Source organism: Fragaria vesca, linkage group LG7, assembly GCF_000184155.1.
Source record: "Fragaria vesca subsp. vesca linkage group LG7, FraVesHawaii_1.0, whole genome shotgun sequence".
Lineage (NCBI taxonomy): Eukaryota > Viridiplantae > Streptophyta > Magnoliopsida > Rosales > Rosaceae > Fragaria > Fragaria vesca.
Genome location: NC_020497.1, coordinates 10,396,957 through 10,420,259, shown reverse-complemented (window position 1 = coordinate 10,420,259; position 23,303 = coordinate 10,396,957). Strand labels below are relative to the sequence as shown.

General features: G+C 37.4%; 3 protein-coding genes across 3 annotated transcripts in view; all 3 read left to right on the top strand.

Annotated features, from left to right (window-relative positions):
• Positions 1-1,757, top strand: part of LOC101298468 (DNA-directed RNA polymerase E subunit 1-like) — a 15,369-nt gene extending 13,612 nt beyond the window's left edge. Inside the window, exons 19-20 of the mRNA XM_004308540.1 lie at positions 795-909; positions 1,290-1,757. Coding sequence (XP_004308588.1) covers positions 795-909; positions 1,290-1,514 — 340 coding nt within the window. The 3' untranslated portion in view covers positions 1,515-1,757. The remainder of the gene's footprint in view (positions 1-794; positions 910-1,289) is intronic.
• Positions 1,758-3,922: 2,165 nt separating this feature from the next.
• LOC101298174 (beta-galactosidase-like) lies at positions 3,923-15,360 on the top strand. The gene is made up of 17 exons (XM_004308539.1): positions 3,923-4,058; positions 4,608-4,847; positions 5,663-5,809; positions 6,083-6,161; positions 6,432-6,615; positions 7,076-7,141; positions 7,469-7,708; positions 8,396-8,602; positions 8,699-9,002; positions 10,020-10,179; positions 10,478-10,586; positions 11,011-11,146; positions 11,273-11,328; positions 11,399-11,698; positions 11,795-11,917; positions 14,141-14,824; positions 14,982-15,360. The coding sequence occupies exons 1-17, from the start codon at positions 3,923-3,925 to the stop codon at positions 15,150-15,152; spliced, it is 3,342 nt and encodes a 1,113-aa protein (XP_004308587.1). The 3' UTR covers positions 15,153-15,360.
• A 747-nt stretch (positions 15,361-16,107) lies between these two features.
• Positions 16,108-23,303, top strand: part of LOC101307247 (putative amidohydrolase YtcJ-like) — a 10,050-nt gene continuing 2,854 nt past the window's right edge. The window contains exons 1-11 of the mRNA XM_004307064.1: positions 16,108-16,186; positions 16,276-16,421; positions 17,426-17,527; positions 17,651-17,723; positions 18,478-18,584; positions 18,668-18,791; positions 20,365-20,559; positions 20,988-21,073; positions 21,611-21,718; positions 22,007-22,102; positions 22,183-22,281. Coding sequence (XP_004307112.1) covers positions 16,117-16,186; positions 16,276-16,421; positions 17,426-17,527; positions 17,651-17,723; positions 18,478-18,584; positions 18,668-18,791; positions 20,365-20,559; positions 20,988-21,073; positions 21,611-21,718; positions 22,007-22,102; positions 22,183-22,281 — 1,206 coding nt within the window. The 5' untranslated portion in view covers positions 16,108-16,116. The remainder of the gene's footprint in view (positions 16,187-16,275; positions 16,422-17,425; positions 17,528-17,650; positions 17,724-18,477; positions 18,585-18,667; positions 18,792-20,364; positions 20,560-20,987; positions 21,074-21,610; positions 21,719-22,006; positions 22,103-22,182; positions 22,282-23,303) is intronic.

The following is a 23,303-nucleotide window of genomic DNA, read 5'->3' as shown; positions in this document are numbered from 1 at the left end:
GAAAAACTCGAGTTTGAGGGCCTTAACGATCACCAAATTGGCTGAAATTTTGCAGAGATGATCTACACAATATTATCTAGATACTAGACGGTGGAGATGAGGAAATTCGATCGAAAAGTGGTGCAAAAATGGAAATCCGCATCAAAACCATTGGTGCGGACGTCCGCACCTGATCAGCATTGTATATATATATATATATCAGTTCCCTTCCAGAGCGGTGTCCCGCTTTGAAATTAAAGTGTGGACCTCCTTATATATATTTGGTGGGGGTTACTTAGAGGCTGAGGATGTACGAGTGAACCATGAAGTTTGTTGCGCTTTACCAGCACTCAGATAATCAATAGAAGTCTGACAGAAGGAAGAATAAGCATCTTAATAAATTTGGGGGAGTGAAATTTACACTTCCTATTTTACAATCCACACTCTCACCTTTCTTTTTTGGGTAAAGTTTTCACAAAAAGACAAAACACACGTCACTAAAGACAAAATTTAAATTACCAAAAGAAGAAAGTGGGAGTGTGGATTGTAAAATGAGGAGTGTAAATTTCAGTTCCCTAAATTTGACATGTTACAAATGAGGTTTCTGTGGAGATGTTCTTGAGGATATCAGCATATAATTGCCCCATATGTTATAGATTGTCAAATTTAGGGACAGTATCTCTCTGCATTTGTTATATCTGGATTCTTCTTCTGTGATTTTTCTCTGCTAACCTTTTTTCACAAAAACGGATTGTATGGTCTTCGATAGCCTTCTCATTTCTTTTATTTATTGTTTTTTGCCTCCTCTTAACCAGTTACAATGATGGAGATCAATTATCAGCTGAGGATCACTCATTCATCCTTGATAAAGTGTTCAATTTCCATCCGGAGAAAGAGGCCAAGATGGGTTCTGGAATCGACTATTTTACAGTAAGATTGTCTACTCTTTTGTTGCCATACTTTTCTTAGAATTATATTTCTGTTCTAGTTTAAATTCACAAATTATGACTGTTAATTTTATTTTTACTCAATCATTTTACATCATAACTCCTCATTTTACTATATTATTTGTTCTTATTTAGATTCACAAATGTGGCTGATGATTTTTTTTAGTCACAAATGTAGCTGATATTTCTGTTCTAGTTTAGATTCGCGGTTGGTTATTTTTATGAGACACACTTCGTTATTTTTCTAGAAACCATTCTCTTAAGCAGCCGCCACTTTATCTGTGTTCTGTTTTGTTTTCTTCCTTTTTTTTCTAAATGTGTTTTGCTTGTTATCATATATTTACACAAGTATTCATATGCCAGGTTGATAGACATGGCAGCTTTCAAGAAAGCAGATGCCTCTTTGTCATATCAACTGATGGTCGCAAGGAGGACTTTTCCTACAGGAAATGCCTGCAGAACATGATCAAGGAAAAGTATCCTGAGCTAGCTGAAGCCTTCAATGACAAATATTTCAGCAGACCTCGCCCCCGGAATCCCATGTTCGGTCAGACCCCTCCAGAGAGAACTGGGAACGAGACACAGTAGTAGACATGCCTTTTTTGTGATTTTCTCTGATGTAATTAGGTTCAAACAATGATCAACCCTTTTTGATTTGTATATACTAGGCAGTTGGTATCAGCTTCCAACAAAATCAGTTCCATCGTCTCTATCAGGGCATTTTTGTTGTTGGTAGCTAGGATCCCCATGTAACTGAACCCTGAAATTTGGACAAGCAAGATGCTCATTTATCTTGCACTTGAAAATCAATGACAAGTCTGATAGATTTTTCCAATCCAGCGTCTGCCTACTCCAAAAATTGTTTCAGGATTAAAGTCTTGCTGCTAATCTAATGGTGTTCAGTTATGTTTTGGTCCAGTCACTCCTCGTTCAACTATTGACTTGTTATAGTTAAATAAGTGAAAAACGTTTCTCTCTTGGCCGCCTCCTCTCCAAAACCCTAGTGAGCGAGATCGCTGTGGTGAGTGCCTGTCCGGTGTCTCGTCCCTGGCGATGGCCTTTGGCTTAGCCGGCGCTCGTTAGGCATGGCCGGACGGGTTTGAGTGACGAAGCCTTGTCTCAGAGGAGTTCGGGTGGTTTTTCTTCTCTCAATTGGTTGGGGACTGTGTCGAGTTGGGGAAACGAGCAACGGAGATCCGCGGATGCCTAGGGTTTGTTGGGGTCAGGCCGGCGGGGTCCCATCGGACGTTGCCTGCAGGTTGTAGAGGGTGCTAGATTCTGGCTCTGAATCAAGTTGTCCTAGCGCGTGGGGTGGTCGGTGGCGGGTGGCGTTTGTTCGAATCCGGCGACGTCAGGCGCTGGTCCGGCACCAACAGTGGCGAGGCAGAGGCTTGGGCCAGGAGGGTTGGGTCCATCTTTCACTCCTATTGGGCTTGGTCTTCTGGTAGGGTAGAAGATTAGGCTGGGATCCCTTTTTGGGCCCAGCTTTGTCTTTCTACTTTACTTTTTTATTGCTTTTAATAGTTTAGACTTTAGACTGGGCTGCCTATGGGTCTAGAACATTTTCCTAGTTATTGGTTTCAGTATTTAATTAGGTTTTTTAATGCTCTAAGGGTCCCGGAAGGAGGAGGACTTGCCCCTTCCTCCTTGTGTCCTCGGTGGTTGGTTACTTCTCCGGTTTGCTACCACGGAAAATTGATCATAGTGCTTCTTCTTATGGTCTTCAGCATAGAGATTGCTTAGTGTCGACTAGGTAGGTTTGTTAGGTAGTTTCGCAAGATAGGCCCCCCGGGCAGATCAAGTTCATGATGTTATAATTACTCTCAAGTTGTGATTAATAAAATTATTAACGTCCTTAGATAAAAAATATAAATAAAATAAAATAAAATAAAAACTATTGAGTTTTTCTTTGAGTTAACAGCTTCCGGCTTAACTTCTATTGAACTGATGAATCTTTTTGACTTCATTAATATAATTCCCCTAATTTAATTATATATATATGTTACCTTATTGCGGAGATCTTGAGGAATACATGAAGCCTATAATCCAAGCAATGCTATTATTTTGGAACCCTAACCATGTTAAGTACACGGAAAAGTGGCTGACCTTCGACATCTCATGATATTGGATCATATGCTTTGTAAATACCTCCCAAGGCTACCCGTTAACTGCTTCAGGATGGATTATTCATTAAGGATACAGTGAGTTGAGTTGAGATACAATATGTTTTTTTATTTTTTATTTTTTATGTAAGGATGGATTATTCATTAAGGAAAAACCAATACAACCAATAGTACTTGAGTAGGATGAAATTGAGTATGTTTGGTTTGCTACATTGATAATTTGATACGGGTAGTGGACTACACCATTGAAAATTCTTCTACGCATCAAGGTGTAAGTGAACCGAGCAAGTAATATGTAATATTTTGATCCGGTCATCCACATCGTATTATCATGCATATATTCTAATAGCGTTAACACAATTGAAACCCAAAAAAAATAGTCATCAGTGTTTCCAACACAGGAGGTAAGGACCTGAGGTCGAATAAGAGGTATTTTATTATGGGCTTAATAAGATCGGATCAAAAATGAAAATGAAAAATGAAAAGAAGAAATTTAGGATCTCTAATCTTCATTAGATCTTCACATACGGGGATTTGAGGATTTCCACATTAATGATGTAAGTGCACCTTGATGCGTAGAATCCGCTATGCTACAACATGCATTCATGTGTTAGGAAGATGAAAATCATTTAACTTCTTGTTTTTTTTTCTAGACATTTAACTTTTTTTTAAAATAATACTAGGTTTTTTATTTTATTTTATTTTATTTTTTTTATTTCTTTATTTTTTTACTGGATACAGTGACTCAGTGAGTAGTGGATTAGTTAAAGTCGAAGTACAAATGTATATCCACTATCATCTGTCATCAGTCTGATTGATCCAAGCTCCCTCCTCTCTCTCTCTCTCTCTCTCTCTCTCTCAAGTAATCAGGCCATGGCTGCTGCTTCAATGATGGGTCAACTGGTTTCTCCCTTGGAGACTGGACATCACGTGTGGGAGGACCAATCTTTCATCGAGTGGAACAAGAGAGATGCTCATGTCCCTTTACGTTGCCATGAATCAATTGAAGGTTAGACCCATCTCACTTTCACTCTTCTAACTAACAATCGATTCATATTGGCTTTGATTCAGAATCGTATTGGGTTTCACATATAAAAATTTGAACTTGGTTTAAAGTTCTCAGCTTTTTGTGTTTTTGTAATTATATCTGTTTGTTCAAGCTCAGCAGTCTTTCATTTTATCAATACGACTGGAAGATTATTATGAATGCATGCCATGAACTAGAAATGTTTGTTGGGTGCCGTAGAGTTGAGATTTTCATAGTACCTTGATTGATTTAATAGTATGGGTGAAGGTGCAGTTATATTCGTCTGCATTATGGACTTTTACTGCTGTTTATAGACACTACTTAGACGCTAGTATTATGGTGAATGTGTTGGTATCAGTAAATTGAATTTTCTGTTGCTTGAAAGAATGGTTTATATATAATTAAATTGAGCTTCACCTTTATACACATCTTCTAGCACTTTTACTATCTTATTTGTTTGTTAATTGTCCTGGCATCTTACTTATGGTAGATGTTTAATGATGAAATCTAATGTTCTATATGTTTTTTTAGGATCTCTTAAATACTGGTATGATCGCAACAAAGTGAATTTTATGGTATCCGACTCTGCACCTTGGAATGACGATGCTGTTTCCGAAGCTCTTAATTGTGCAACTCGTTGGACCAAGGGCTTGCCTTTTGTGGAGTCTTTGTCAGGCTACTGGAAATTTTACTTGGCTTCCACTCCTGGAAATGTTCCTTTGAACTTTTACCACACCACGTTTCAGGATTCTGAGTGGGAAACTTTGCCAGGTAAGCATATATTTGTCTTTCAAGTTTACTTTTGTGTAAAACCTGACATATAGTAAAAGTAATAGTTATATATATTGGGGAATCAGTAATATGCATGTATACATATTGCATTATCGTACCATTAGTGTCTCTGCACTGCTTGCCTTTGTATCTTTTACTTTTACCTTTTACTTTAGGGCCATTCTTGTTTAAGTTTGAAGCTAGTAATAAGGAAAAATGACTGAGACTCACCAATTAATAGAATAGTCCCTCAGTAGTAGCCAATGCCTATGGTGCAGATCAAAACCGCATCTGATCCCAATGCTCTTCCGCTCCCAACCTCTATGATCCTCAGAATATCTTCTTTATACCCTATAAGGTTTTGCTTTCATTTCTTTTCTACAAATGTATAGTCTACAGTGAATAGCATCCTTGGTAATTTGGGAATCTGGATGAGTTGATCACCCAAAATGATTCAATTTTCCCAGACAGTATTCAACACAATCATTAAGTAATATGAGGCGGATCAGTTTTCAGATAATTTTATGGTATGAACCTTAGGTGCTACTCGAAGCTTACGTAATTATTAGAATGGTTTCACGAGTGCAGGCCACATTTTTTTTCTTAGTTCAATTGATGGTATTAGCTCATGATATCCTTATAGTGTTATTTTAGCTTTAACCATACTGTTGTTGAACAAGTTTATGAGCTGTTTATGTTATTCATTAATAATGATTTTTCTGATCTTTATAAGAATTTGGAAAATTGATATTTGATATCATGCAGCTTTTATCCTGTGACAATGTCTCATTATTTTATTCTCTCTAATGGAACAGTTCCTTCAAATTGGCAGATGCACGGATTTGATCGGCCTATATATACAAATGTTGTATATCCTTTTCCACTTGATCCACCTTTTGTTCCTGTGGACAACCCTACTGGCTGCTATAGGACAGATTTTGTTATCCCTGAAGAATGGAAGGGTATGAAGATTATCATAGCTGATTACGGTTTTATGCTAGCATTTATTTATTTATTTATTTTTTTTTCAGTTACTGGGTTACATTCTGGGCAATAGTATAATACATCTATGGCTTTCCTTTTAAAGACACTCCTCAGATTATGTGACAAAAAATGATATAGTAACGTGATCATTGGTGATAGAAATTTCCTGATTACTGATGTTTCTGTTCTGATGTACCTCCTCTTGTCTTAAGCCAACTTTATTTCATATGACAGTGATTACTTTTTGGCAGGTCGCAGAGTTTTGTTGCACTTCGAAGCTGTCGATTCTGCCTTCTGTGCATGGATTAATGGAGTCCCTGTAGGATATAGGTAACAGATACGTGTTGAAGGCCCTAATTTTATATATTTTAATTTTAATGTAGTTTCATACTGACCCAGTTGAGATGGTAGATTTGTTCTTGTTCCAAATTTGAAAAAGAGATTAACTTGTTCTTGTCAGTCTTATGGATCATACCATTCTATCTTTAAGTACTGCTACATCTAAGTGAAGATTTCTTTCCCCTCATAGGGGATGCCTAGTTTGGTAAGAACACCCTGTTTCATACATTGACATATATTTTTACTCTTGTGGTAGGTCAGTCAGGACAGTCGACTTCCTGCTGAATTTGAAATCACTGATTATTGCTATCCTTGTGGTTCGGACAAGAAAAATGTACTAGCTGTTCAAGTATTTAGATGGAGCGATGGCTCTTATCTTGAAGATCAAGATCATTGGTGGTTATCTGGCATTCATCGTGATGTGCTCCTTCTTTCCAAGCCACAGGTTTCAGTTCTCTTCTTTCTTGCTTGTAGATCTCTTTGTTTTGTATTAGTTACAAACTTACATTAAATTTTAAGCAACAGCCACTTTGGGAGTTAGTATATAGCTGAAGACTCTGGACATTTATTTTTGCATTGATGAATCATGTGGCTACTATCTATGCAAATGAAAAGATCATTCCATCTTTTTATGTGTAAGCATACACATGCATGATTTTTTTTTTCTTCACCAACCTCCTTTGCACGTTCTACAAAATAGTCAAGTGTGGGTCAAAGGAACTGGACAGTGTAATACTAGAATGTGTAAATTGAAGTTTTACTGAGTTCATTGATCTGCTAATTTGTAGTTGATTTTGATTAGGCATATACCTCATATTTGTTCTTTGTCATGCATCCTTATTTATCAGATGACAGTTTACTGGAGCATTGCATGACATTAAATTTTCCAAATAATTGATGTGCAGGTATTTATTGGAGACTATTTCTTCAGATCAAATCTGGCTGAGGATTTCTCCTATGCAGATTTACAGGCAAGACTTTATCATTGTGAAGGACATTTGATTTTCAACTTCTTGGTGTTAGGATCTTTTTATTTCAAACGTACAATAAATATAACCATGATATTTTTGTTTTATTTAGATGGCGCACTTGCCTTAGCAGGTAGTGTTTTGTAAGCCATTGGCTTTAGTGTGATAAAGTCTTGTTTCTTATTCAAAAATATGCATGGTCCTGTTGTCTAATGCACATTGTCATTGATTCATTACTCATGCTATTGGAATCTAACTTTCTATTCAAATGTAATAGTTATGGATATATCCAAGGTCTAATTTGTCATTTTATGTACGTTTTTTGTCCAGGTTGAAGTGAAAATAGATAACTCCCGAGAAACATCTAAAAACACTGTTATTGATAATTTCACTATAGAAGCTGCGTTATTTGACAGTGGAAGCTGGTACAGCATTGGTGGATCTGCTGACCTGCTATCATCAAATGTAGCTAATCTAAAGCTTGATCTTTCACCTGGCTCCATTCTAGGATTCCGTGATTATTCGCTGGTAGGGAGACTGGAAGCGCCAAGGCTTTGGTCTGCAGAGCAGGTGGGAAGCTCATTTCATTATTATCTTCTTCTTTCTTCCTATTTTATTCTGAAGTAAAAGTAAGATTAAGAAGCACCAAAATAATTTGGCTTTGGGAGTGTTTAAATGAAAAAGGCCAAGTTGTTATTTTCTCCCCATCTGTGCGTCATGTGGAACCTTTGTTTCCCAAGTCAAATTCAGACTGGCAGAGCAAAGGGAAAATGCCTACAGCTGTTTTGGCTGTGATCTGGATGGAAGCAATAGAAGGATATGGAGGGAGACATTTGAGGGAAAATTAGGTTCGTGTCAACCCTGTGGGCTTCTGTCTCTGTTGCATTTAAAGGCTCCTCTCTCCTGTCTTTCTATTCTCTAAGGCTGCTATCGTTGAATTTTTTATTATATTATTATTATTATTATTATTTTTTGCGTAGGTTTTATCTGTTTTTAGGGTAGTCCTGTTCACCTGTTGTTGTCTGTTTTTCTTTTGTTTTATTTTTTGGAGCTGTGAACTTTTCCGAGGCCGTTTCTTGTTTCTGGTTCCCTCTTTCAATAAAAAGTTCCTTCTCAGTTTCTTGCATTTGGGGTTGCTGTCATCTTTCTGTTAGGTCAATGTAATTTTCTCTGGCTCTTTGTTACACTATTTTACTTAAGCACTTGAATAGATATTCCATCCTAATAGTTTGTCTGGTTGTTTACACTCATCCACAGCCGAATCTCTACACTCTGGTTGTGATATTGAAAGATAAATCTGGCAACATTGTGGACTGTGAATCGTGTGTAGTAGGCATACGACAAGTATCAAATGCCCCTAAGCAGCTGCTTGTTAATGGGCATCCGATAATAATAAGGGGTGTGAACAGGCATGAGCATCATCCACGTCTGGGGAAGACAAACATAGAATCGTGCATGATTAAGGTTACACCTACTTTAGCACTTTTAGCTTCCTCTTTTCCAATCTATGCTGGCCAGTTGATAGGAACTTAAGTGGATTTAGTTAATATTTTCGTACAGGATTTGGTTTTAATGAAGCAATACAACATCAATGCTGTAAGAAACAGCCATTATCCTCAACATCCCCGCTGGTATGAGCTTTGTGACATATTTGGCATGTACATGATAGATGAAGCCAATATTGAAGCCCATGGTTTCGACTATTCTGGACATGTGAAGCATCCGACTTTGGAACCCAGTTGGGCAACTGCAATGTTAGACCGTGTGATAGGCATGGTTGAGAGGGACAAAAATCATGCATGCATTATCTCTTGGTCCTTGGGAAATGAGTCTGGATATGGACCTAATCATTCTGCTTCAGCTGGTAACTGATTGCTTTAGTCATATTATTATGTTGGCTAGGCTTTGAAGTAACCCTGGTTCATGCTACATGTACTAAATAAATAATTAAAAGCTTTGGTACTTTCAATGCTTAAAAGCTTCTAGAGGAGTAGGGGCTGGGCTTTAAGAATTTTACTTAAGGTTTTCTCTGTTTCAATGGACTTATAAATCATTTAATAAAAATGGAATTGATAAAGATTAAAGTTTGGGTTTTTAAACAATAAAACTATTTGCTATAATGCCAGGAGTCCAGAACAGTGGATAGTTCAAAAAATCATGGGACTGGTTAGTTGTTGACCAAGCTGGTACGGTGATGAACTTTTGGTGTATAGGAAATATAATATAAATCTATAGAAAGTAAAGATAATGATTGCAATTAAGGTGAACTTGAAGTGAGCTGAGAGATCACATTGCAACAACAGTGAAGTAACAAAAGAAAATAGTTTGTTAGAATCATGTAAAATTAAGTCTTTTTTTTTTTTTTTTAAACCTTGAATGATGTTGATACACTTGGTTTTGGTTTAATAAGGAAATTAGTGATCAAAAGTTGGAATCATTTGGGCATAAGCATAACAATGGTAATTTTTTGTTGCTCAAAGAAAGAAGAATGTGCATGCCAACTTGGAATAACTAGTAATTAGTTAGTAACATTATGGCATGTATGGATGGTTACAATGTCAGAATTGTATGCGAAATTTCTGGGATCAAGCACTACTTGATCTCAAACTTTAAGACTTTAGAAGAGTGTACATTTGGAAAGTTTTTGACATTTCTCAATTGTTAAGGTAAACATTAGTAAAGTTGGGTAGTCAGTTAAGATCACCTTTTCTATGACTCTACCTCCTGTATCTTTTTCTGTGCAATATATAAAATGTTCAACAAAATAATGGTTCTTTAACAGAAATTTGAATGGCGTGAGTTGTGACTGCTTTTATTGTATCTCTATCTCTTAACCTTTTCCTATCACTTGATGATTTAAAGCTTTGATCACTCCCTTTAGGTTGGGTTCGTGGAAAGGATCCTTCACGGCTGTTGCATTATGAAGGGGGAGGATCCAGAACCCCGTCTACCGATATTATATGCCCCATGTATATGCGTGTTTGGGACATTGTGAAGATTGCAAAAGATCCAAATGAAACACGTCCTTTAATATTGTGCGAGTAAGTAGCTTGATGTAATCACTGGTTTAAAAAGTTCGTTTGGTTTGCTGTTATTCATAAAGTCTCGAGCTGATAGGTTTGAGGCTCTCTGTTATTCACTCAGATGTTACTGTCTGAAATATATTTTTTGGGTTCTAGATAGGATATGATAAATAACTGTTATCTGAGTAGGTATGTGTGCCAAGAACCTTTGTTATTCTAACATGTTTCTTTATTATGTAAAATTATGCAAAGATGCGACTATTTATGCTCATGGGCATGTAAATGTCTTCACTTAAGGATTTTGAAACGATGGCAGGTATTCACATGCAATGGGCAATAGCAATGGAAATATACATGAATATTGGGAAGCAATTGATAGCACATTTGGTCTCCAAGGTGGCTTTATCTGGGATTGGGTTGATCAGGTCAGGTATCTCTAGTGTTCTTAAGTTACCTTTCATTATTTCTAAACAATTTTAGTCAATGAAAAACCACTTTAATCTGTCTCTGGTTCTATGTCACTGTGAATAAAGCACACATAGAGCATATTCCAAATAATTTGATTTGGCCTAAATCTTAGTCCCTGGGCATTTGACTAGGATGAGTGAAGCATTTGAAAAGTGATGCTTTCTACACTTACTGTGCTCAACAGGGTTGACAATACTGTTAACCTATCTCAGTTGATATGAATAGATTATTGAAGCCTTATGATTTTAATTAATTTGTAATTTGTTATTTGCTGGCTTTTCTTTATAAATTTTATAGTTTATACGCACGTCAAAATAAACTTTCCTATTTGTTCAGAAGCAGAATTTTTAAGGGGGTAATATATTTTGTTTTGGTTTACAGGGCTTACTGAAAGATAGTGCTGATGGTACTAAACACTGGGCATATGGTGGTGACTTTGGTGATGTTCCTAATGATTTAAACTTCTGTCTGAATGGTCTTGTGTGGCCTGATCGAACTCCTCATCCTGCAATGCATGGTAAGTTGATGATCTGTCTTATTTTTACAATCACCACATTCCTTGGAGTTCCTTGAGAAAGTACAGAAAAGACTAGGATGTTTTGTCAACTGCCAATCTAATCTGGGCTTTGATTATTGTCTTCAGAAGTGAAGTATGTGTACCAGCCAATCAAGGTTTCATTTAGTGAAGGAACACTAAAGGTACCTCTCACATACTTAGCTTTCTGCATATATTTGTTACATCTGGCAGGAGCTGAATTTCCCCTTGCAGGTTACAAATACTCACTTTTATGAAACAACAAGAGCATTGGAATTCTACTGGGCTGCTCATGGAGATGGATGTGAACTTGGATCTGGAAATTTATCCCTTCCCTTGATTGAACCCCAGAAGACTTATCATATTGAGTCGCAGTCAGCTCCGTGGCATACTCTATGGGCTTCATCATCAGCAGAGGAGTTTTTCTTAACCATAACTGCTAAGCTTTTGCACTCTACATGCTGGGTTGAAGCTGGTCATGTCATCTCATCTACACAAGTCCAGTTGCCTGTTAAAAGAGAATTTGTTCCTCATGTAACTACTCTTGCTTAGTATCTACCTCACTACAAAGAATGTAGTTTGCATTATTCGTTATATTGATAACCTTTCATAATTGGCCTTGGTTTCCAGGTCATCAAGACTAAAGATGCTACATTCCTTAGGGAAATTGTTGGAGATACACTTAAAGTCAGCCAACAGAATGCCTGGGAGATAATACTGAATGTTAAAATGGGTACAGTTGAAAGCTGGAAGGTATTCTCTCCACCACTGTTCCTTTTGTTTATTTTTATTGTGATTATTGATATTTGTTAGCATGCAAATTTGTGTTTAGAATCTCCTAGAAAATTTTCATTTTCTCCTTATAATCAAAACTAACTTCGACGACGTAGTTACACTATTTTGGAGAGCGGTTGCTCTCATCTGTTATGCTGAATTTCATAGCTGTTATAGACCTATGTTTATTTGTCATGTTTCCAGAGTCTCGATTTTTGTTTGAATTTTGAAGCAGGTTTTGAGTTCCCTAGAGATAACTCTTTGGTCTGGTTACATTTTTATTGGCACTTCAACACTACTGAGAATTGCTTCTTTTTTTTTTTTTTGTTTGAACTGAGAAATGACTAGCTTTTGAGTTGAGCTCTGAACTTCCTATATAAAAATGAAAGACTGATGCTACTAGGCCCAAATGGTACTGGGCAACACCGCAACACTGCTAAGATTTTACGAGACTGGACTAAATGAGAGTTTTGGTGTGTTTTGCTCTAATGGAATGGTAAGTGGGACTTGACCGTCCCATATGAGCCAGACAATACTGTGCTATTTTCCATGCTTATATTGGTTTTATTTACATTATTCGTTGGGGCCATAGGAATTCCTTTCTTCAATCAGGAAGGAATGGGGTTTGATGTATTTATTCATATTTTTAACTCTGTCCCCTTTTACATCAATACCGAACCCATTATGTCGATTGGTATGAATTTCTTACAAATGCAGTTTTTTCAGTCAGTATAGCTTATTGCGGAATACTTATAGCGTCCTTTTTATATAAGCCTCTTTACAACATTTCGACAAATATCTTCTTGCCAGGGGCCAGAAACACCGTCTTTATTGTCATAACCTGTATTGACTGCGCTTTGAGAAAACAGAGTCTGAGATATGAGACACCAGAAAAAATACTGCATTTTCCGGGAGGCTACAAGTAGGTCGTTTGCTAATGCTATAAAGGCTGCTTGCCTTTATACAGCTTGGCTTGGCTATCACTCCTATGTAGTGGTCGGCCTAAAAACGAGTATTCCTACCATACAAGAATGCCTATACACTAGTGCTAGAGGCTTTGCCAGAAGCAAGCAAGACGAGGTCGCACTGAAAAATCTATTAGATAATGAAGTGTTGGTTCTAAGCCCTCTATGGTGATGAATCAACAATTTTAAGTGCCTTTTTTGCATATTCTTGATAAACCAGCGTTTATATAGAGTTATAGGAAGATCTGTTTGGGAAGTAAGAAGCCCCTTTGGAATCTCTTCATCTGCAGAAGATTCTCGATGTAAAACGGTAAAACCCAGAGATAAAAGGCGGATCTTTCAATAGGAAAAGAGTGGATCCGCAGGGTCCCAAACAAATTGCCTTATTTGAAAGAAGCCTTGTTCTTTGGAAGATCTATCTCGTGTCTGGTACTGACTTTGCAAGAACTCTGAATCATTCTCTAGAAGCCCACCCTTTTTCATCATAAATGATCCGCTTGCCCTGAAATGACCTGACCCAGTAGGGAAAACCCAGTTCATTGGGCGTTTCGATGTTTTCATACCCTACAAGAAGTGCCCACAGTAGCCAGTAGCCACCTATCTGTATCCACTATCCTCCTACCCTCACAATAGCTCCTCAGGTAGGCATGATGGTGCAAGCAAGAGCGAATATGTAAATCTTGTCCAGAGAACGTAGGTGATTTGGGTTGAGAAATTTGAGAAAAATTAGAACCTTTCTCTTTAGCACTTGGCCGTACTGACTAGATTTACATGACAAGAGTGATGCGAATCTGTCGAGGGGTTCAGAGGTGTGCGTCAATCCCCCTGGATATATATTCTCTCAGGGTCTATCGGTTTTTCTTTAATCTTCTTTTCTTAGTTTTGAAGATAAATTGTTTGGGGAGGCCTTTTCTAGTCTCATATTTATCTCTCTATTATTGTTAATTTCAACCTAAATACACATATTTGAGCCGGTTTATTCACTGTAACAGTCTGGCATGACAGGAGTCTTTGTTATGCCGAATTGTTGGGTACTTAAGTTGGATTCAGAAGATGCTATCAATATTTTATGATTTTGATTGCCTGGCTATTTGATCTGTTTTGTGTTTGGATAATGCTGTTTGAATTGTTTTACAAAGGATGTCTGTGGACTACTGTTCCACTATGATTTGACGTATGAGTTTCTATTGGCATACTCAGTCTTGTTCATACTTAAAACAAAAAATGTAAAATGTAGGTTGAAGGAGTTCCTTTGATGACAAAAGGCATATTTCCATGTTTCTGGCGAGCACCGACAGATAATGACAAAGGGGGAGGTGCCAGTAGTTATTCCTCCAAGTGGCAAGCTGCTCATATTGATAACCTTCATTACATTACCAAGAGCTGTTCTGTGGAGAATATGAGTGACGATCTTCTGAAAGTAGCTGTTGTGTTTCTCGGTGTTCCAAACAGTGGGGAGGGTTCTGGGGTGGAAGACAGAAGTGCCTTGATCGAAATCGATGTGATATACACAATTTACAGTTCGGGGGACGTTGTTGTCGAGTGCAATGTCAGACCAAATTCGAACCTTCCGCCTCTGCCACGTGTGGGAGTTGAGTTTCACTTGGAGAAGTCAATAGACCAGATTAAATGGTACGGAAGAGGACCATTTGAATGTTATCCAGACAGAAAAGTAGCTGCTCATGTTGGAGTCTATGAGCAGAAAGTGGGTGACCTGCATGTCCCTTATATAGTTCCTGGGGAATGTTCAGGTAGGGCGGACGTTAGATGGGTGACATTCCAAAACAAGGATGGTTTGGGAATCTATGCTTCAATATATGGCAGCTCTCCACCCATGCAAATGAATGCAAGTTACTACACCACAGCTGAGCTGGATCGAGCAACTCACAATGAAGATCTTATCAGAGGAGATGACATTGAGGTATTTCTTCTATTCATCTCAGTACCAGTATTTTTCTTTCTATTACTTTCATTAGTATGAAGTTTGACTCTAGCCATTCATTAGTATAAAGTTCAACTAGAATCTTTGATGGAATCTCCCTCTAGGTTCATGAGATAATCAATCTATGATGTTTCAGGTTCATCTCGATCACAAGCACATGGGGCTGGCCGGGGATGACAGTTGGTCTCCATGTGTCCATGACAAGTATCTAATTCCTGCTGTGCCAAGCTCATTCTCAATTAGGCTTTCTCCAATAACCCCTGCAACCTCTGGCCATGATATCTACAAATCTCAAGTTCAACTATAGTTATATCAAGGGCTGTATGGGATTTAATGCTCTATATTAAAGCAGATTGCTATGAAATAAGATGTTTCCTTTCACTACGTTTGCTCATTTTCATTAGAGAAAATGATCATTATACTCGCTCATTATACTAAACTTGTATTTCTCGTTTCAATAAAGGCAATTTCCCCGTATTAATTATAGCAATTATAAGGTCAAAAGCTGGCATAACATTTTAATATATGTTCGGGAGCCTTTACTTTGTAGGGGTTAAGGTTACGGTGTGTTAATCCATCTCATGCATTAACTTTTTATTTTTATTTTTATATATATTGTTTTTATCACTTTGACTCGATTACCATTTTAGAATAAAGTTACTGCATGTTATAGATTAATACATTATAGAATTTTTTCGCTGTAGCAATTTGGGAACAACCTATTCCAGTTGTCTTTTGAAAAAAAAAAAGTTATGGATAAGTTATAAGTTCTGTAATTACACTTTGGTGCCAGTATGCTTTGGCATCACACTGTTGATGACTTTTATCAAATAAGCAATTGTATGTTTTTATCCTGCATAGAGTCACTTCAGGAAAAAAAAATAAAATAAAATAAAAAGTGACTGGAGACTGGAGAGCAGATATTCGTCGGAGTCAGGTTTGGTGTGGACTGTGGAGGATCAGTGAGTAGTTTTTGGGCATGAACTACAACATTTTCCTTACCTTTAGGAATCATTTTCCTTTCCATGTAATTTCTTTGGGCTTCAAACAATGAAAACGAAGGCTTTGATTTCTTGAACCAAATATGACGGGTTTCAATGGAGGTGTTTACTAAACTTGAATGAGATTGGGAAAGAATCGGAGAGATAAGGAATGTGGTACTATCTCTTTACGAAAATGACGGAAATATCCATTTGACTAAGATTGACCAAGTGGTGGTACAACAGTGAAGAAGTGCCAGCTGCCAACAAGGCAACAAGTCGAGAGCAGATATGAAGTTGCCTCTGCTCCTACTCCTCTCAGCTTTCCTCGCCATTTTCGCTTCTCTCAATCCCACCCGCCGTAACACCCACTCTCTCCAATAATATTTCTCTTATTAATTTCATTCTGAGCTCGAAAATTGATGTCGTTTTCTCAATTCTGAACTGCAGAGTGGTTCGGTTGGACGTCTCCGGCGGCGGACTTGGTGGTCAAGAATGCCAAGATATACACCGTCGACGACTCTCTCCCCTTGGCCGATTCCATGGCCGTTCGCAGTGGAAGAGTTCTCCGCATTGGAACCTACTCCTCAATTCAGGTATATAAACCATTCGGCAGTGTTTACATTATAGGATTTACTGAATGCATGCGATGCTAGAGAAACAGAGAGGTTCAATTACTGTGATTGTGCAAGCCTTTGATGTTATAATATGATGCTAGCAGTTTGGAATCAAATTCATAGTTGAGAGTCAGGAGTGGTGAGAATCGAATAGTATTTCAGAGTGATATATGATATATATGGTGTGGTAAAAGTTAGTAAAGATTTCTTATGGTGTATGACGCCGAGGCAAGTGGGAGGTTATGTATGCACATAAACATAGAGTTCTGTGTGCTATAGGATCTTGGTGGTTGATACCTTATTAGGTAGCATAGCAAGTATGCACAGTTCTTACTCTGGAAATTTGTAACAAAGGTTTTATCTTTACATATGTTTAGAGTTCAGGCAAAAAAAATCTGGTCCCTAATTATGGTTTCGTTTATTAGACTCGTTTTGTTGAGAAACTCTGGGTTTTGTATGTATATATCATATAAAATAAGGGGAAAAGAGAAAACATTTAAAATTGAAAACATCAGATACACAGGGAAGAAGCACGGATGTGGGCTGTAATTGTACGTGCATTTACATATGATTATATTTAAACTCTTAATAATCCAATTTCCAAAAGTTGATTTGAATCTACGTCCGTAGTCCCATTATCTCATTGCCATATAGAGCTGGTTAGGATGTTCTTATTCTTATCTGCATTCTGTAACAATCTGCCTTTAGGTAACCAGAATCTTTAACAAATTAGTTTACTCCATTGAGAATTTTGTTTCATGTCCTTTTGCTCAAATTGTTTCTCAGTCCTTGTTTGAATCTTTCAGAGTATCATTTTTTTTTTGGTTCGATTAGAGAAACATATGATAAAATTTCAAAAATAGATGCCCGTACTATTTATTTATGCTCTACAAATTTTGATTTTAGCTGTCAACCGGAAGTACTTGTTGTCATCCAATAATTTGTAACATACCCTTGTTTTATGTATTTAAATGTAAATACAGGATATGGTGGGATATGGGACCAAAGAGTTAGATCTTAGGGGAAAAATTGTAGTCCCTGGATTTATTGATTCCCATGTGCATCTGATTTTTGCTGGACTGCAGGTATGTCTGAAGCACCATTATTGATATTGGATTTTATTTTATTTTCTCTGAATATTTTATTGAATGAAATGCTTGTGTATTTGCATAATAAATTTGGGAGTAATATATTGACAATGGAAACAGATGATGCGTGTAGAACTACGAGGCATAAACTCAAAGGATGAATTCGTAAAGAGGGTCAAAGAAGCTGTTAAAAGTCAGTTCCCTGCCTTTTTACTTTCTTGCAACATTCTCAAACCTATACAAACACTGAGCATGTGAATCCACATTCTTGTTTGAGTTACTGGTAGATTGTGTAGTTCACTTGTTGTTGTTGTTATTTTTTATTTTTTTATTTTTTTATTTTTTTTGGGATAAGAAACATTCTTTTAACCAAATATCAAACAAAGTATATCACAGGGAGAAGTCGTTTGCGTTATAGGTCTAGTCTCAAAATAGTTGCAAAACAAACTAGAATTCAAAAGGCCAAACCATAGCACCAGTCTCTGATCTTAAATATTAGCATTGACACTTTTAGGACAACAAAAGTTGAGTCATCTTCTTTGACGAGTAAGAGTCCTATAATAACTTTGAAGTATCTGACGATAAAAGTGAAACTACTGAACTCTCAATTTAGCTGTAGAATTAGATGAAAATATAAGAAGATGTTGCATTTAGTCAAATAAAATTTAAAACCAGTGACACTTGCCCTTTTTTTGTGTTTACTTTTAATCTGGTATATTATTTCTTGAGTGAGCATGATGCATCATTGATGATGACCAAAAGTTTGTTACTAACTTTTAATCATGATAAGTAGTTTTGCAGAGAGAGCATTGTAGAGAATGACTAAACTTCTGATCATGATGATCTGAATGAGCCATTGGAAATGATTTTAAATTTTTTTTTTCTTATATTCATCATGATAGTCTTATGGTTGTAAAATTCTAAGCAAATAAAATAAAATGAAACAGATGCAAAACAAGGTTCCTGGATTTTGGGCGGTGGTTGGAACAATGATCTATGGGGAGGGGAATTGCCATTGGCTTCTTGGATTGATGATATTACTCCTTATAATCCTGTAAGCCTTAAGTAAATTTTTTTGGGTGCTTCCACAATATTCACAATAGTGCTTTAGTCTCATTACTGTACTTTATGTTATAGGTCTTTCTTTCAAGAATGGATGGGCATATGAGCTTGGCTAATTCAGTGGCACTCAAGTTGGGTGGGATCACTAAATTGTCAGAGGATCCAAATGGGGGAACCATCATGAAAACCACCAGTGGAGGTACTGTATTATTTAACTTTGTTTGAATGTCCAATATGCTTGTGGGACCAGCTCTTTCGGCATTATTATTATTTTTGTTGTGGCTTTCAAAGATTTTTCAGACGTGATAACTCATTTCGTGAAAAAGAAAAATATAGGCTACAAGCTTTCAGTTGGTTCAACCTGAATCTCTTCTGTTACTTGCATAAGAACTAACAACCTACATAAGTGGTAAACAATGCTTTGCATTTCATTCTACGTTAGTCTTGGATTATGGATTTCGCTAACTTGTACAGTAGACTAACTTAGTTTAGTTGAGAGAAGAATAGTACGGTAGACTAACTTAGTTTAGTCGAGAGAAGAAAAGATACTGAATCCTCAATCATTCTGAGAAATGAAATGAAAACAGTACGTGATTCTGTTACTATGAGGAAAAAATTTGAACTACAGTCAGATCAGGCATCTGGAAGTGTTGCACTTCTTTCAGTGTTTGAACAGGACACGTTGTATTATCCTTTTCTCAAGCTTGTATGGAAAAGAATTTCCTTATACTAGCGCAGAATAGTAAAATATGTTAATGGTAAGTCAAGTCCACAAAATGAAGGTGCGAGAATACATCACTGTCATTTTCTAATTGTTTTGGAAATATTCTCAAGTCCAGTTGCTTCAGCATCTGGATGTGCTACAGTTCACAACTTTAGCATGTTGGGCATGCTTTGGCAATTTTTAGATTCCATTCAATGGCATTGATAGGTCACCATAGTGCCCCATGAATGAGCAACTAATTGTTAACTTCATATATATTTCTTACAACAAGATCATATTTATCAACTCATATGACAATGTATTGTACCAATAAATCATTGGTGTTGACTTGACAGTGGTTTGTCATTAGGAAAAAAGAAGAAGACGTATTTGGAAGAAAGGATTAAAATATTGGGCCATTATAGATACAGGCAGTCAACTTTGAGGATATGTTAGCAATGAAGAGCAATTAGTTGGGCCATTGGGGAAAGATGAAACTTCTACCCCTGGAGAAAAGGATATATCAGCAAATGTATAAAATGTTGGGTAGGAGAAGCCTTATATTACTGTTGCATGGAGTTCTTAGTTAATTGTAACAAAATTCTGATCTCATTGATAAAAATCGAAGCAATAAGAGTAGGATGGATAAGAATTTCATCATGATATGATTGAAGACAAAACATTCAGTACATTTACTGCAAAACTCGCATGGTTGAGTGCTTTAGCTGTTATGTGGGTGGATTGGATAAAAATAAATAAAGGAGCTCTGAGACCTATATTGGTGCTTAGTTGGAATAACTTCTGGAGAGACTTAGATTCTGGGCATCTGCTTCCGAGGAGTGTAAAGATTACACTGTTTCCTTTATTCTTTTATACTGGAAAGCAGTTGAAATTTAGGGTTCTTTGTCTAGTCTATGTTGATCCTTCACGTTGATTCCTCTAACTATCTTCTCTAGTGTGTCCTTTTCCTTTAAAAAATGAAAGAAAAATCCTTTCAGGTTCTTAATATCTTTAGATAAATAATTGATGCCATAATAAATTATTTATATTCCAAGTAATCATTTTGCAGAACCTACTGGACTGTTGATTGATTCTGCAAAGGAACTTATCCTTCCACTCATTCCAGAAGTGTCAGTAGAGGAGCGGAGGGAGGCTTTGCGTAGAGCCAGCGATCATGCCTTGATGAGGGGTGTGACGACAGTTGTTGACGTTGGTAGATACTTTCCCGGGGCGTCTGTAAAAGATTCCTGGGAAGATTTTTCAGGTCTCCGTTTAAGGGTTTGTTGTCTCCTTTGACGTTAAAGTTGAAACATTACTTCTTGTGTATTTGGTTCATTTGATTTTGTTGTTACTGTACACTGGGATCACCAGCATCGTTACCAGAATAATTAAAAAAAAATTATCAGGCAAATTCAAATGATTTTATGTACAAGGGATTTGGAGCAGCATAGTAAAATAAGACACTGCTTTAGTTAGACATTTAGTTGCAACACAGTAAAACATAATACATCCATGGAGCTTCATATTCAGATCAACAAGAAAAAAAAACTTCATATGTACATAATACCTGTTGCATTTCGTTTTATTTCACTGATCATATGAAATGAATTTAGCATTGTTGATTAAAATTTTAAACTTATATCTAACCTTCAAAGTAATTCTTGTTTACTTGGTTTCTCATGCATTTTTCAGATGTGTATCAATGGGCTGATCTGTCAGGGAAGATGATGATCAGGGTCTGCTTATTTTTCCCACTGGAGACTTGGTCACGTTTACGTGTATGAATTCTTATCAGTTGCTTGTTTTGGATAAAAGGTGTGCTATAAGAGATTTGGTTGTGAAACAGATGGTGTTAAAGAATGATTCTTCACATGTTGTTCTTTATATTGACTTGTGAATCTTCTGCCTTCATTATAGAATAATTCTGTGCAATCAGTCTAGAAAGCAATTTGTATACTTTTTCTGTAACTGCAGTATGAGTCAAATTTATTGTTTTTATTTTCATTCTTTTTCATATCTTAAAAGTGTATAGGTTGCAATGAATACAGGGCTTCAGGCCAAGAAATATGTTATGCTTCCATCGGACCCAAACTGCTATTTACATCAACAATTCTAATTTTGTTCTTATATCTTTTTTTTTCCCTTTGTTTTCTTGTTCTTTCTTTTTTCTTGGTGAAACTTTTCTTTTGCTTGATCAAGTGGAGATGCCATCATTATTATTTTAGTGGTGACCTTTTTTCAGAAAAGTCTTTAATGGATGCTTCAAATTTTGTCACCATCTATTGTTCTCTTAGACTTCTATATTTTCTTTTCAGGATCTTATTAACAATGTTGGTCAATCTTTGAGCCAGTGGATTTATTTGGGTGGGGTTAAAGCTTTTGCCGATGGGTCTGTGGGTTCTCGTAGTGCACTTTTTCATGAGGTGAGAATAAAAATGCTTGGCAATCTACAATTATTTATGTTTATGAACTATTTATGTTTGAAACCTATTGATTATGACCACTTAAACCGTTTTGAATATATACATAATATATCTCCTTACGTTAAGTTTCTTCCTCGTTTTATCACGTCATTGTCATTGAGGGAGGGAAGGAAGATGTTGTAGTGAGCTTATCCAGTTCAACTCATACTACTGCTTGGTGATGTGAAGTAACTTTTCACATAGCCAGTGATGATATCGTTTTCCTGAACTTCATTTTACTTCTTGAAGCCGTATGTTGATGATCCTCATAATTATGGCATACAAGTAGGAGATTACGAAAGTCTCCACAACCTGACCTTGGCGTCAGATAGAGCTGGGCTTCAGGTGTTGTTTCATCTCCTTGTGAATTGTCTCTGCATGATGTTAATGTGATTCAACTTTTAAAATTCCCTTTCTTTGCTCAGGTTGCAATTCATGCTATAGGTGATCGAGCAAATGACTTGATCCTCAACATGTATGAGTCAGTCATTTCAACAAATGGAGTAAGGGATCGAAGATTCAGGGTAAATATCTTTCCTTGATAATGGTTGCCCAGTATATATATATATATTCTATATATATGTATATCAGAGCGTATATATATATATATACGGAGAGGATCTAAAGAGGACGTCCGCACAGACCTTAAAGTGCGGACGTCCCTCCGTTCTCCTCCGTATGGCTCCGACGACGGCGTGCCTCCACCCCAGCAGCCTCCAGCAGCGTCCCTGATCACTTCCCCTCCCCGGCGAGTCCGCCGAATTCCAATTTTCCGGCGAGATCACCCAAAACTTCAAACAAAATCGACCTCGCCGGAAAACTGGAATTCGGCGGACTCGCCTGGGAGGGAAAGTGATCAGGGATGCTGCTCGGGTGGAGGCGCCGCATCGTCGGAGCCGTACGGTGGAGAACGGAGGCATGTCCGCACTTTAAGGGTGTGCAGATGTCTGCCTCTGATCGTGACTGTGTGTATATATATATATATACAGGGATTCTCAGGTGCGGACGTTCGCACCGCTTTACGGTGCGGATTTTCCTCCATACGGCGCTGGCGAGGGCGCGCCCGATCTGGCCGGAAAACTGGAATTCGGCGGACTCGCCGGGGATGTAAAGTGGTCGGGGAAGCTGCTGGGGTGGAGGCGCGCCCTCGCCGGCGCCGTACGGTGGCGAACAGACGGAAATCCGCACCGTAAAACAGTGCGGACGTCTGTAGCTGAGACGGACTGTATATACAGCCCTTCTTGGCTGCGGACGTCCGCACCGAAGGTTTCGGTGCGGATTTCCATTTTTGCACCACTTTCCGATCGAATTTCCTCATCTCCACCATGTAGTATCTAGATAATATTGTGTAGATTATCTCTATGTTGTGGTATGAACACAACCGGACAGAATTCAGTCCGTCCATTTGTTTTTCGAGTTTGAGGGCCTTAACGATTACCAAATTAGATATTATCTAGATACTAGACGATGGATTGAGAAAATTCGATCGAAAAATGGTGCAAAAATGGAAATCCGCACCAAAACTTTGGTGCGGACGTCCGCACCT

Bases quoted from the DNA above. Each gene is read 5' to 3' on its own strand.
- LOC101298174 (XM_004308539.1), top strand. From the start codon at position 3,923: ATGGCTGCTGCTTCAATGATGGGTCAACTGGTTTCTCCCTTGGAGACT. The intron at 6,616-7,075 runs GTTTCAGTTCTC...ATTGATGTGCAG, and splicing joins TCCTTCTTTCCAAGCCACAG to GTATTTATTGGAGACTATTT. The intron at 11,918-14,140 runs GTATTCTCTCCA...TGTAAAATGTAG, and splicing joins GTACAGTTGAAAGCTGGAAG to GTTGAAGGAGTTCCTTTGAT.